This window comes from Erpetoichthys calabaricus, chromosome 8 (assembly GCF_900747795.2).
Source record: "Erpetoichthys calabaricus chromosome 8, fErpCal1.3, whole genome shotgun sequence".
Lineage (NCBI taxonomy): Eukaryota > Metazoa > Chordata > Cladistia > Polypteriformes > Polypteridae > Erpetoichthys > Erpetoichthys calabaricus.
In genome coordinates, this window is record NC_041401.2 from 110,710,493 (window position 1) to 110,725,191 (window position 14,699).

At 38.7% G+C, this 14,699-nt stretch overlaps 1 protein-coding gene across 2 annotated transcripts in view; it reads right to left on the bottom strand.

The window, feature by feature from the left end:
• The window catches only part of prkag3a (protein kinase, AMP-activated, gamma 3a non-catalytic subunit), a 63,779-nt gene that overhangs the window by 8,159 nt on the left and 40,921 nt on the right, over nucleotides 1-14,699 (bottom strand). The window contains exons 12-13 of one of the 2 annotated variants that reach the window (XM_051930603.1): nucleotides 11,696-11,842; nucleotides 9,460-9,625 (exon numbers count right to left, since the gene is read on the bottom strand). In XM_051930603.1, the coding sequence (XP_051786563.1) occupies nucleotides 9,509-9,625; nucleotides 11,696-11,842 (264 nt within the window). In that variant the 3' untranslated portion in view covers nucleotides 9,460-9,508. The remainder of the gene's footprint in view (nucleotides 1-9,459; nucleotides 9,626-11,695; nucleotides 11,843-14,699) is intronic. The other variant, XM_028807270.2, reaches the window with a different exon arrangement.

Sequence of the window (14,699 nt, forward strand, 5' to 3'; positions counted from 1 at the left end):
CTAACTAGTTGTGAAACTCACAAGAACTTTCATCACTCATCAAAGCTTTAATGGTTCAAAAACCTCTGAAACAAAGCAGACACGACTCAAATATGTTCAAAGATTGTAAAAGTAATGTAAAGAGAAATATAAGTAGCTAACATCAAACAAAAATTGTATCACAAACACAGTCTCACATTTCCATCTTCATTAGAAGACTCCATGATTATATATTCTTTTATAGTTTTGAAAAACAGCCACCATGATGTCAGATTATACAACCTATAACTCAGAAAGCAGCACAGCATCTTTTCCTCCAGTCCAACTATAAGCAGACTTACAACGTCATACTAAGAAAAGCATCAAGAATCAAAACCGTGCCTCACTTTCCTCCTTTATTTGCAGTCTGGGTCATGACACCCCCTTTTACAACCCTTGGTTGATCTCCTACAGTATCAACGGCCATTTGGCTTCAGCTCTTTTTCCATTTCCTTCACAAGCCAACACTGAATACTTTGTGTTTCAACACAATTTTCTGTATCACATTTGATTGCTGGTAATCCACCCATATAAGCAGTCATTTAGAAAGTTATTAACAAAAATCAGAAGTTACAGGCAACCAATGTGCAACATCATTTTCCAGACTACCCATTATTGTAAAAGATTCAAGGTGTACCTGCAGTATTCAAAATTATTTTTCATTCCAAATTCTAAAGTTGTTTGAATGTCAGTCAGTTACTTTGTGGTTAAGTATAGACTTTATAATGAACTCTAAAATAGCAGAAAAAAGCAAAGCCATTAGCTGACTGCGGCGTGCCACACTGCACCAATTATGTTTTTTAACCGGTCTCAGCTTTCACAACTTCCCTGACAGTAATAAGGAAGTAAAAGCAAAATTGCACTGAAGCGTGTGGTCAACTGATTTCACTGCACCAGCAGCAGGTGGTCACACAAGGCACAAGGAAGGATGTACAGTTAGGTCCATAAATATCTGGACAGAGACAACTTCTTTCTAATTTTGGTTCTGTACATTACCACAATGAATTTTAAATGAAACAACTCAAATGCAGTTGAAGTGCAGACTTTCAGCTTTAATTCAGTGGAGTGAACAAAACGATTGCATAAAAATGTGAGGCAACTAAAGCATTTTTTTAACACAATCCCTTTATTTCAGGGACTCAAAAGTAATTGAACAAATTAAATAGCTGGAAATAAAATGTTCATTTCTAATACTTGGTTGAAAACCCTTTGCTGGCAATGACAGCCTGAAGTCTTGAACTCATGGACATCACCAGATGCTGGGTTTCCTTCTTTTTAATGCTCTGCCAGGCCTTTACTGCAGCGGCTTTCAGTTGCTGTTTGTTTGTGGGCCTTTCTGTCAGAAGTTTAGTCTTTAACAAGTGAAATGCATGCTCAATTGGGTTAAGATCAGGTGACTGACTTGGCCATTCAAGAATTTTCCACTTCTTTGCTTTAATAAACTCCTGGGTTGCTTTGGCTGTATGTTTTGGGTCATTGTCCATCTGTATCATGAAACGCCACCCAATCAATTTGACTGCATTTAGCTGGATTTGAGCAGACAGTATGTCTCTGAACACCTCAGAATTCAATCGGCTGCTTCTATCCTGTGTCACATCATCAATAAACACTAGTGTCCCAGTGCCACTGGCAGCCATGCACGCCCAAGCCATCACACTGCCTCCACCATGTTTTACAGATGATGTGGTATGCTTTGGATAATGAGCTGTTCCACGCCTTCTCCATACTTCTGGTAGAGGTTGATCTTGGTTTCATCTGTCCAAAGAATGTTTTTCCAGAACTGTGCTGGCTTTTTTAGATGTTCTTTAGCAAAGTCCAATCTAGCCTTTCTATTCTTGAGGCTTATGAGTGGCTTGTACCTTGCAGTGCACCCTCTGTATTTACTTTCATGCAGTCTTCTCTTTATGGTAGACTTGGATATCAATACTCCTACCCCCTGGAGAGTGTTGTTCACTTGGTTGGCTGTTGTAAAGGGGTTTCTCTTCACCATGGAAATGATTCTGCGATCATCCACCACTGTTGTCTTCCGTGGACGTCCAGGTCTTTTTGCATTGCTGAGTTCACCAGTGCTTGCTTTCTTTCTCAGGATGTACCAAACTGTAGATTTTGCCACTCGTAATATTGTAGCAATTTCTCGGAATGGGTTTTTTCTGTTTTCGCAGCTTAAGGATGGCTTCTTTCACCTGCATGGAGCGCTCCTTTGACCGCATGTTGTCTGTTCACAGCAAAATCTTCCACATGCAAGCACCACACCTCAAATCAACTCCAGGCCTTTTATCTGCTTAATTGATAATGACATAACGACGGACTTGCCCACACCTGCCCATGAAATAGCCTTTGAGTCAATTGTTGTCCAATTACTTTTGAGCCCGTGAAATGAAGGGATTGTGTTAAAAAAATGCTTTAGTTACCTCACATTTTTATGCAATCGTTTTGTTCACTCCACTGAATTAAAGCTGAAAGTCTGCACTTCAACTGCATCTGCGTTGTTTCATTTACAATTCATTGTGGTAATGTACAGAACCAAAATTAGAAAAAAGTTGTCTGTCCAAATATTTATGGACCTAACTGTATAACCTCACTGTTTGGCTAGAATGAATACAATGGACTAGCTCCTGATTATACAGGAGTGCCACAGGGGGTGTGCAGTTAGCAGACCACACACCAAATCTGAAATATGTCTGCTCCAGCTTGGCATGTCTGGATTACTTGTAAACGTCTGACTCTGTAACTTAGGGAGTTGGCCTTTCTGAAAATGTGAACAACCTCTGGAGGTGGATTGAAACAACTCAAAGCAATCCTTGATGATGAGCGCCATTAAGGATATGCATTTCTGGACAATATTTGTACATATATAATGTACGTCATAGATGTACAGTATTGCCGCATGTATTCATTCTGCCTCTTTTGTCTTTGACCAGCTTCAGGCACCTGAATGGAGTAGTAGTACTAATATTGTTACGTGTGTATAATACAGTGAAATTCTTGCTTGCATATTCAGGCACCTGTGGTGGGTTGGCACCCTGCCCAGGATTGTTTCCTGCCTTGTGCCCTGTGTTGGCTCCAGCAGACCCCCGTGACCCTGTGTTCGGATTCAGCGGGTTGGAAAATGGATGGATGGATGGATATTCAGGCACATGTTGCCAGTCTCTGCCGCCATGGTAAACAAGAATGAATTACTGGAGTATGTGAATTTCCCCCTGGGATTAATAAAGTATCTATCTATCTATCTATCTATCTATCTATCTATCTATCTATCTATCTATCTATCTATCTATCTATCTATCTATCTATCTATCTATCTACTTCATTGTAATTAACTGAAAACACAAATCATCTTATCAGATCTGCTCCATATTTTTAAAAACTTTTGGAAAAACCTGATGCTGTTTACATCTGGTGATGTACATAAACAATCTCAATACAAATAGCAAGTGGCATATGATATCAAACTACATAATGCTACAGTCAACAGAATTATTAAAGACGGACAGGGATAGGGTACAGATTTGGACAAATTGGTGGCAGAGTGACAAGAAGGTGCCCAAGATGAGCTCAGTTTAAGGTTTAAATATGTCATTTTCTCAAAAGCTATATTTATACCTTCTATCCATTAATTTTTATATAACATCTTCAATCGAAGAATGATTATACAGGAGCTGAAGATTCTTCGGAGAATAACAGCCACAAGAAAAATACTTACAGAATGCAACATCAACCCAATGTGGCGTGCTCACACATTTTCACAACAGAGCAGTTATGCATCACCAGTCACCCTGAACAAATGTCTGTGGACTGCAGTAGTCTACTGGGCCTGCCTGAGCAAATCAATACAAGCACGGGAAAAGCATGCAAGCTCAACACAGAAGATATTTCAGCCCAGATTCAAAATTGAAGCTTAACAGCTAATAGTCAGGCTGCATCAGTGTCTTAGGTATATAAATAAAGACAAGATGTCTGGATCAGCAACATCATGATACTGAACCTGAGGTTGAGCTACCACATGCTACGAGAAATAAAGCTGCGGCATAAAGTCTGAAGAAGCTCATGACTATTGATAAAGGCTGAAAATCTCTAATATCACATGTAGGTATCTTCATGTGCATTTAAATCTGTTGGCTTGACTATACAGGTAACTTGATGTAATCATTTTGCAAATTGCAAACCATACAAGTGCTGTGGATGTGGGCAGTGCCATTCTGAGAATCACCCTTTCTGGCATGATGGCAACCACTCAAAATCATTAGTGTTATCTCCACGTAATGCATGAACATCATGGTGCAAAAATATCTGCTGAAGTCCACACTTGTCTCGCAGAGTGCCAAGCTAATATCACCGTAGTCACTGCTCTTCATGAAATTACTAAAGGCTGAGCTATGTTTATGATTGAAACTTTACCAAAATAAGTCAACAATTATTGCCCTCTATTCTTTCTCTCAGCTCTTGGAAGACATGTTTTCTCAGAAGCTAAGTTTAATGAAGTGGTTGGGATCGATATTGCTTAATGGAATCATTAGGTAAATATAGTACAGCACCAAATATCTGGTTATCTTTGTGGATAACTGAACATTTATCATACGGGATGTGGGGTCTCTTGGGCCGGTAGTGTCTCGTTCTTTTCTCCTTTCTCAGATTTTGATCCTCATGCAATAAGTGCCCACCTTGAAGGAATAGGGTGAAAGTTGTGAAAGGGCATTAGAGGACTTTCTATTATTCCTTTCACATTATTTCATAATTGCTATTTTATTACTATAATTGTTATTGTATAGCTGCATTTGACTGGTTCTCATTAAACACTTGACCACAAAAAAGCAATACATTAAATTAAATATAATTCAGAGGTCTTGCTTTTGAGTCATATTAGCCATAATCACTGGCATGCCTGTGCGCCATTTTTATAGACCTCGGCCTGTTGGAATGTTTATCACTTCTTCTCGCAAAAATATTAGTGGCATGTAATGCAATTGACATCCCTCATTATCGAAAAATTTACAAATTCTTGGAAAATATCTGTTATTATGGTTTGCCTTCACCGGGAACACTGGAAAAAGCACTAGAACAGAATTTAAGATTTATCTGAGGCTGTTCTTCTCAGTTCTAAGGAAGGACCAAGAAGGATGTCACTCAGGAGATGCCCAGGAAGGCCCACCAGACGTCTCAGACAACTGACTGCCCCTAACAGGCCTACAACATTTACAAAAAGACACTCTCTTATGGTTACAAATGCTTGGGAAGATCTGTAACGGCTGGTCCATCAGAATAAGCACCACTTCACTACCTTTCTCAGGAGATGGAAGGAATCTGCATCAAAAGATGTCTCTGGGCAATCCTGGAGCAAATACAGCACTCCAAGAAAGACTTGGTTTTTTTAAAACACAATTTAAATATCATACAGTAATTAAAGCTCTCCAGCATGCCTGAAATAAATGGACAAAGTCTGGTTTCCTTTCCAGTGCTTGCAGGCACACAGTGTATGGAATTGTAAAAGCGGTGTAACACACAAGGCTTTGCCCAGGATGTGCCTTAAGTCCAGAGAAAAGTCCAGTTCCAACACAGTGGAGTTGCAGGACATATCTTCTTCTTCTTCTTTCGGCTGCTCCTATTAGGGGTTGCCACAGCGGATCATCTTCTTCCATATCTTTCTGTCCTCTGCATCTTGTTCTGTTACATCCCTCCTTCTTCTTCTTTGGCCAACAGTAGCCCAATTTCCGCCAGCACCTTGTTGGCTAACAGTATTGGTGGCGGTCGTTGTTAACCCGGGGCTCGACCGATCTGGTATGGAAATTTGTTTGTTGTCCGCATATTGATTTGGCAAAATTTTACACCGGATGCCCTTCCTGACGTAACCCGACATATAATATTTCTAAATAACTAGATACTGACCTATTTTTCAAACATTAGTAACACTGGTCTGTAGGGTACTATGTAGATTGAAGTGTGCTGAATCCATTACTGAAGTTGGAATTTCTCAGTCACAAACAGTTTCTGTGACTATGTAATTAGTGAAAAACACTGTTCGGAAAAAAAAATAGATTTTTTTAGAATAAGTTACATTAAATTATAGTACTTATGGCTAAAGTACTTTTTATGTTCAGAATTTTATTTGAAATATATTTCAAGCTTCAGAATGGCAGTCTTCCTCATTCTTAATGTTAGTTAAGGTGGAAACAACCCACATCAAATCTTTGCTACACAACTTTTGTTCTCAATCACTATTTTTTTTCTTTCTTCTTATTCCTTCAAAAAAGCCAAAAATGTATTTTTTGCAAGTTAGAAAGGTGCTTTTTTATTATTCAGAAGAGAGGAAGGTGCTGTTTAAATGGTTTATTCAGAAATATGCAAGGTTGGCTTGACCAGGTAACAGGTAAGCAAAGTAAAAGAATAAACAGCCGTCCTTTATTATTACTATTCACTGGATTTCAACTCCAGGAGCTTTTCAAAGATGCAAACTTCAAAAATCAAGCTGTGCTAAGTTGGAAAAAGAACTTGGGAGGCATTTGAAAGTGTGTGTCATAAAGGCTGAAAACTGTGAAGAACTAGTTGAGCTTCTCTCTTCCTACAAAGCCCCTGAGGGTAACAAGTCTTTAAAAATCCATTTCCTACACTCTCATTTGGATTTTTTCCTCAGAAAAAATGGAAGCAGACTCTGATGAACATGAGGTGAGGATCAACCAGGGCATCACTCAACTGGAGAGATGTTACAGTGGAGTGAATGAATGTTAGCAGACATCTGTTGGTCATTCAACCATGAGACACCATCACAGGATTTTAAGAGGAAAATACTAAGTGACTGCTTTTTGTAAGAAATACTTATATTTAAAACATCTATATATGTAATTTATAACTTTTAAAAGTCTAATGTATTTTAAAAATATATACAGTAGTTGTTTTTTTCTCTGCATTTCAGTTTATTTCAGTTCAAACCCTCATCTCTCAAAAACTGGATGTGATAGAGCTATTCCAGATTTTGATTCCGGGCCCTCAAATCTATAAAGAATACGTAAAATTTTTAACAGGAGTGATTTTTTTGTTTATGCAGACAAGTGTAACAGTAAAAATATCAATATCCCAGATCAGTGGTTTTCAGGAAGAGTGGGCAAGATGAGCTGAGGAAGTAAAAAGCTCATGACAAAAAGGGAATTCAGTCTTCATGATTTAAAGGTAGCTGGTGTGGAAAGGAATTAGTCTTGTCTATTTCGAATGCAAACCTCCTATGGAAAAATTCACTTTTAAGGAAACAGCAATGAAGAAATACAAATTATTGATCAAAAGTATAATATATGACAAGCAGCACAACACAGGGACCTAGCTTTCAATGATGGCCCTGTTAGTTTTAATGTGGAGTTTGCACAATCCCCCAGCATCTCCATGGGTTTGGTCCATTTGTTCATTGCCACAAGAAACTTGGCCTAGCATGAATGAGTCTTGGTGTGTAGGTGAACTTGCTTAGTGATGGACTATCTTCCTAAATTGGTCTGTCCTCATCATAAGTTGTTGCTTCAATTGACTGAGGCTCACTGAACCCTGAAGCTGACAAGTGGAGTAACAAAAATGTATTTTTAAAAGGTCTAAAATATATAAACAGTGGGATGGATTTAGAACATAAGAAGTTTGACAAACAAGAGGAGACCATTCAGTCCATCAAGCCCGTTTGTTTAGCTAATAACTAAGATATCCCGATATCACATCCAGATACTTCCTAAAGGTTGTCAAGGTTTTTGCTTCAACTACATATCTCATAAGTTTGTTCCAGAGTCCCACAAGTCTTTGTGTAAAGAAGTGATTCCTGCCTTCAGTAGTAAATGCACTTCTCCTTAATTTCCACTGATGTCCTTGAGTATGTGATTCACCTTTCAGCTGAAAGAATGTTGCTGGCTCTACTTCAGCAACGCCTTTGAGGATTTTAAATACCTGGATTAGGTCTCCAGTCAGGCACCTCTGCTCAAGACTAAACAGGTTTAATTCTTTGAGTTTGTCAGAGTAGGACATGGCATCCAAGATTTATAGTGTGTCTACAAACAATTCCATCGATGCCAGAACAACAGATAAGCAGTGTACTGGCAAATCCTGTCATAAACAAGTTAAGGTGAAATGCAAGAACACATGGGCAGCCTTTCAATTATTCTTGGGAATAGCATGGATGCAGAATATGTGTGACAAGAAAGACGATTAATGGACAGAAGGGATCAAGTGTTTGAAGGAAAGATAATGCCACTGTTGGAGACACGGCTGATAAAATTGAGTATCATTCTTAGGACTGCAGATAAAAGACTTTGAAGATCTCTTCCAAGCATCAATGTATTTCTAGGACAGACTTGATGATTCCAGAAGCATCAAGAACTAAGAGTTAGGGGGGTTGGGTATAAACTTGTGGAGCTCTGAAGCATAGGCCACAGGGTTTTCAGGACATACAAACTCAGAAGGATCTCTTCATATCACATTAGCATTGAAGACAGCTCCGGTAGCTGTTATGCTCAGTGATGCTAAAAGCTTCAGTGATTTCTGAAAGAGGAAGTGCCAGGAATGAGCCAATGCTCGCAGGAGGATCAATCACATTTGACAATTTTGAGAATGGAGCAAGAATGGAGAAGACAGAACTACAGAAGAATACAGAAAGAAGGCGATGAAGCTGAAGATGGAGCAGAAAAAGTATATTAATAACGCACGTTTCAGAGGAGAAACACCTTTTCTGAAGTCTGTAACTCAATTCATTTCTCTTCAGCTTTGAGGATAATTTTAATCCCCAGTAGAGAAGCCTATCTTGGTGGCATTGGATGCACGGCGGAAGCTTGTACTGAACAGGCTTGAAATTTACATCCCTTCTTTATCAGTCTTTCTGTGTGTTTGTACAAAAACATACATTTTAACAGGTATAAATGTAAAATAAAACAATTTCAGAATATGAATGCTAATTCACCCAAGCAATGCATCTGTTAAAAAATTTTGTATATAATAGATTTAACAACTTGGAATTGTGGATATTCTTAAGGGTAATAAGAGGAAAGTTTTTACAGCCAAAGTAAAACTTATGCAGGCCTGCTAACCACATGGCAAGCATCCAAAATGAAGGAATTAGTTGAGTCTTTGTCACATTTGAAACTAGTTGCAGGTCCCGATATTTGCTGGCTGAAAGTGTTGTCTGAACATAAAGCAGGTGTCCTCTAGAATTGTCCCCGGTCAACTTAGATGTCCATGTCTGCCAGGCCAAAAGCTGTACAATTTAGCTGCTATAGCTAAAAGCATTTGGTTTATAGCAAGACTTCCTGCATGAAGATCATTCCTTCTTGCTAGCAGTTTACTGCTGAATTGCACTGATGCATGGCAGAACAGCCAAAAACTGTCAGCCCAGCACAGTCCAGTTGTGTAGGTGTAGGAAGTTTGAGCAAGGCCAGCCACCACACCTTACAGAGAAACAAGGCTGTGGAGTGAGATTCTGCATACCTGAATGTGAAACACATGAAGGTGAAGACGAACGGGAACTCCCAAGAGGTTAAGAGAAAAGTGCATCTATACCTGCAGGAGTCAACACCAGAGCCTGGAGCAGGTCTGACAGGGAAATGATGCCCTTCACAAAACCCGATTCATCCACGAGAACCAAGCGATGGACCTGCAGAAGAGGGCAACATAGCAGTTGGCAGTTTTTTTGGCAGTGTTTTTTCAAAACACTAAAACAAAACAAATATGTATTTCAAGACTATTTTTGTTTTGAAATTTAAAAAAGTATATCATTGATTGCTTCTTTGAAAAACGCAATGTCTTTCAACATAATTCCACAAAATCCCATGGGATCCAAACATCCAACCATTCTCAACCGATTTTATTCAATTTAGGGTCATGGAAGGCAGTACTGTATATGCGGATTGAACGAAACTATAATAACTATAAACATAAGCAATCAAATTGTCCTAAATTCTAATGGAATGTCCACATCTAAGGTGAAATGCCTCTCTTGATTTCTTCCAGCACTGCTATGTCCTTATTGTAGCCAGGAGACCAAAACTGCACACAGTACTCCAGGTGAGAGCACACCAGTGCATTATAAAGCTTGAGCATAACCTTCTTTGTCTTTTACTCAACACCTCGTGCTATACTGTATAACATAATGTTCTGTTAGCCTTCTTAATGGCTTCTGAACATTCTCCTGGAAGTAGAATCCTAAGTCCTTTTCATAAGGTGGACTTTTAGTTTTCAGACCTCCCACTGTGCATTCAAATTTCACATATTTACTTCCTATGTGTAACACTTTACATTTACTTATATTAAATTTCATCTGCCACAAATCTGCTTATGCCTGAATGCTGTCTAAGTCCCCCTGTAATGATTCAATCAATCCAAATCATTTATATTTTATATATATATATATATATATATATATATATATATATATATATTTTTTTTTTTGCACCTGGAGATCCACAAAGGGAGAAAAATGTATCACGTATCATAAAGTAGTTTTTATTCCTGAGCTTTCAACCCCTGCCAGGGGTCTTCATCAGAGGATAATGCTTAGACTTACAAGAATCAAAGGCAATATATAGCAAGACTTAGCCACCTCCCCCACATAATTTTTTGCTATATATTGCCTTTGATTCTTGTAAGTCTAAGCATTATCCTCTGATGAAGACCCCTGGCAGGGGTTGAGAGCTCAGGAATAAAAACTACTTTATGATACGTGATTCATTTTCCTCTCTTTGTGGATCTCCAGGTGTAAATATGCAAATCGTATCACAGACCTTCTCTTCCATATATATATTATATATATTTATTTATTTTTTTTTTTAAATAGCAGCGGTACCAGCACTGACCCCTGAGGGATACCACTCTTAACTTCACCCGATTCTAGTAAGGTTCCTCATATCATTACCCTCTGCTTCCTGTGCCCCTTTACACACAATGCCCTCACTTTAAGCTTACTGGCCTATAGTTACTTGGATCTGCCCAGTCACCCTTTTTATTAAAGAGATGATAGTTGCCATTTTCCAGTGCTTTGGAATTTCCTCCTTGTGCAGTGACTTCCTGAAAATATGCATGAGGGGTTCATATATGTATTAACCTCCTTAAGAGCTCAAGGATAAATATTATCTGGTCCTGATGATTTGTTACAGTTCAGCCTATTTAATTTGAACAGCACTTCTCCCTCTGTAATTTCCAAATCACTCAGCAACTCCTTAGTAGTCCCTGCTACTCCTGGGAGGTTATCCACTACCTCACATGTTAAGAACATAAAAAGGTTCAGAGCATATGCTATTTCACTGTCTGTATTTTTTAATTTCCTTTTACTATTCCTGATACACTTCACCTCCTCCTTGACTTTTCTTTTTCTACTAAAATATTTTCACTTCATAAAGTTTCTACCCCCTGCTTTTCTCTGACTGTTTTATTTAATTAGGCAGGTCAGATCACCAGTCCTTCTCAGTGTTCATCTCGATATTCTCAAGTTTCAATTACAAGCAGATTTGCCTTTGATTCTAAACTGGCATTATGTAAGTAAGAAGGAGTGTTGATGATTGTGCCCTCTGATGATATGTTGTTCTGTCCAGAGCTGTTCTGTACCCAGGTTAGGCCTTGGATCTTGTAATGGGAAAAAAACAGGCACGGAAAATAAATCTAATGGGAGAGGGGTGAGCTGAACTGTATTAAAATGAACTGCAGGGAACCAGCACCTCCTTTGCTTTACCTCAGCTTCTGCAATACGGTCAATAATGACTTCCATGGTCTCATGTGGGTAGCACTTCAGTACTCCTTCCATGAAATGTGGCCGTCTTTGCAAAACCTCCTTTACCGGGATGTCAAGGTTGTTGTAAGATTTCTGTGCAGCCAGGTTCTGCAGAAGCAAGTTCATCATGTTACTAATGCATTGACACTATATGTGCTACTTCTAGAAATTTGTGAGAAATTCAAAACACTTCTAAGAATTAACATAGTATAAGAAGCTTTTAGGAATACCATATATACTCGCAGATAAGTTCTCCCACGGATAAGTCAGGACTTGATTTTACAGTATAATTTCTGGTATTTTATAATGTTGGTCGCATAAATCAAATGCTAATGCCCACCTGGGAGAGTAACCACGGAGCACACTGCCTTTTTTTCTAAGTGGGTGTGGCAATGCGCTGTATCAGCACGTGCTCCTAACCTCTCTCTCTCTTTCTTTCTCTCTCTATTGTGCCTACATGACCACACGGCAATACCCGAAGTATTCCAAAACAACATTTGCACCTATTGGTGTTTTTTGTATCTCACACCCTCATACACCTTTATCGTAAGAGCATCCCTTATCTACAATGGAGCGTTCGATCAGAAGAAAATATGAAGCTGGTTTTAAATTAAACATCGTCGAAGAAGCAAAAGAAATTGGTAAATGCGCTGCTGCAACAATATTCGATGTGTCTGAGAAACTGGTGCAAGATTGGAGGAGGCAAGAAGATGTAAAAAAAAAAAAAAAAAAAAAGTGTCAAATTTTTGAACGGCTTATAAGTCAGGGTCTGATTTTATAATTGATTTTTTCGGGTTTCAAGCCCAATTTATACGTGAGTATATACTGTACTTTAAGCCAGTAATGGCTGCAAATTAAGTTGATCAAGAATAAGGTATGACTGGGAACCAAATTTAGTGGACTGCATTTAGAAGGGGGCCCTGTTTGGTTTACAACTGTGAAGAGTCAGGGATAGAACCAAAAAATAGGGGTGCCACTTCTGCAGTATATTCAAGAACCTCCAGAAACCAGAAGGACGTCAAAGTCCTAGCTCCAGGTAATTTCCCCTGAAAAGCAAGACCTCCCAAGGAGGCATTAGTTACACACAGATTATGTTAAGTGTAAGGAACAGATGTCTTCTTAATATCCAAAATAACAGGACCTACTGTATAAAAAGTATTCACCCCCTTGGTCTGTTTCACATATTATGGTTATACAACATTGAACCACAGTGGATTTAATTAGTCTTTTTTGACATTAACCAACCAAAAAAAAAATTTTAATTTCAAAGTGAAAACATACCACTGCAAAATGAATTACAAATATAAAGCACAAATTACTTGAACACATAAGTATTCACCCCCTTAATATGACACTCCTAAATCACTACTAGTGTAGCCAGTTGGTTTTAGAAGTCACATGATTAGTTCAATAGAGATCATCTGTTTCAATTGATGTACCTGATCTGGAAGGTCCCACTTGTGGCGAGTCAGTATGGCGGCCTAACTTACAAAATGAAGACAAAAGAACACCCGAAGCAACTCCATGAAAAAAGGATTGCAAACCACAAGTCACGGGATGGAAGTCAAATAGCCAAGTCACTGAATATTCCTTGGCATCCAGTTAAGTCAGTCCTTAAGAAATGGAAAGAGTATGGCAAAAGTGTAAATCTGCCTAGAGCAGGCCATCCACAAAAACTGAGTGATCGTGCAAGAAGACCCCAGGGAGAGACCTTAGCAGAAAATTTCATGTGCTTTATTTTAACAGTGTACATTTTTCAGTGTTCTGGGTGTATCTTTCCTGCGAAACGAAGATATTCGGTACCTAAGTGTCCTGAACAGCTACCAAGGTAACAATGAAATAAGTATAATTAAATACATTTTATTTTTAAAAGTTTATAAATAAGAAGCTTCTCTTTAGAGGCAAATGTGTTTGTGCCAAATATTTTAATAATGTTTAACTTTTTGGCACCTTTAGATGATATTTAAGCACAGGTGTTATAAAAATATACTGCATATCTATATTTCAATTGGTCAAAACCAAAATGCTTCTTAAATTGTGTTAGGTAAATGAACCTACTTTATTTAAGGCCATTGTTTTGTCATTTTGGTCAGTTGGCTTTACTGAACCAATAAAGTGCACTTGGCTGATTCCTTTAACCATCTCTTATATATATTTCTCTTCTGGTTCATCCTGCTTCCACTTCAAAACCGGTCCCGCCCACACGCAGCCGACACAGCATTTCTCAATTCCTATTCGTCATCTTCCATGTCATGCACTATACTGGCCTGCTGAGCGTAATACATCCAACAAGTACTCAAGGTGCTGCCACAACGGTAAAGTAGCTTTACAACCTTTGTGGGAGCCACCTGTGTCTTTACAACAGCTTCTTACACAGCAAACATCAGAAGCTAAAAATTACCGTCAACACATTTGAGAATACAACTCTTCTCTAGCGTTTGCTTCCATGGATACATAGATAACTCAACCTCCTGGCCACGGACCATACTGTTTTAAAATACACGGGCAAATTTATTACCAAATCTCTCCACTATACGCTAACACTTCTACCTCTCCAGGGGCCTTATGTATAAACGGTGCGTACGCACAGAAATGTTGCATACAAACGTTTCCACGCTCAAATCGCGATGTATAAAACCTAAACTTGGCGTAAAGCCACGCACATTTCCACGGTAACTCATACCTTGGCATACGCAATTTCTCCGCTCAGTTTTGCAGACTGGCGGCACCCAGCGTCAAAGCAGTGCTACTGTTCCTGCGTGGTCACCCTTTCTTTCTTAGCTCCACATTCCTGACGTGGCTTTATAAATACACTGAAACTAACTGCATATTGTTTATTAGTGTAATGCATCTGATTGTAATTAACCTGCAGCAATATAATGGTCCAGGGAATAGATATAGTATTCCAAATACCATAACTGCTTTAGCGTTGTAACTCTCACTGCATCTTCTTCTTCTTTCAGCT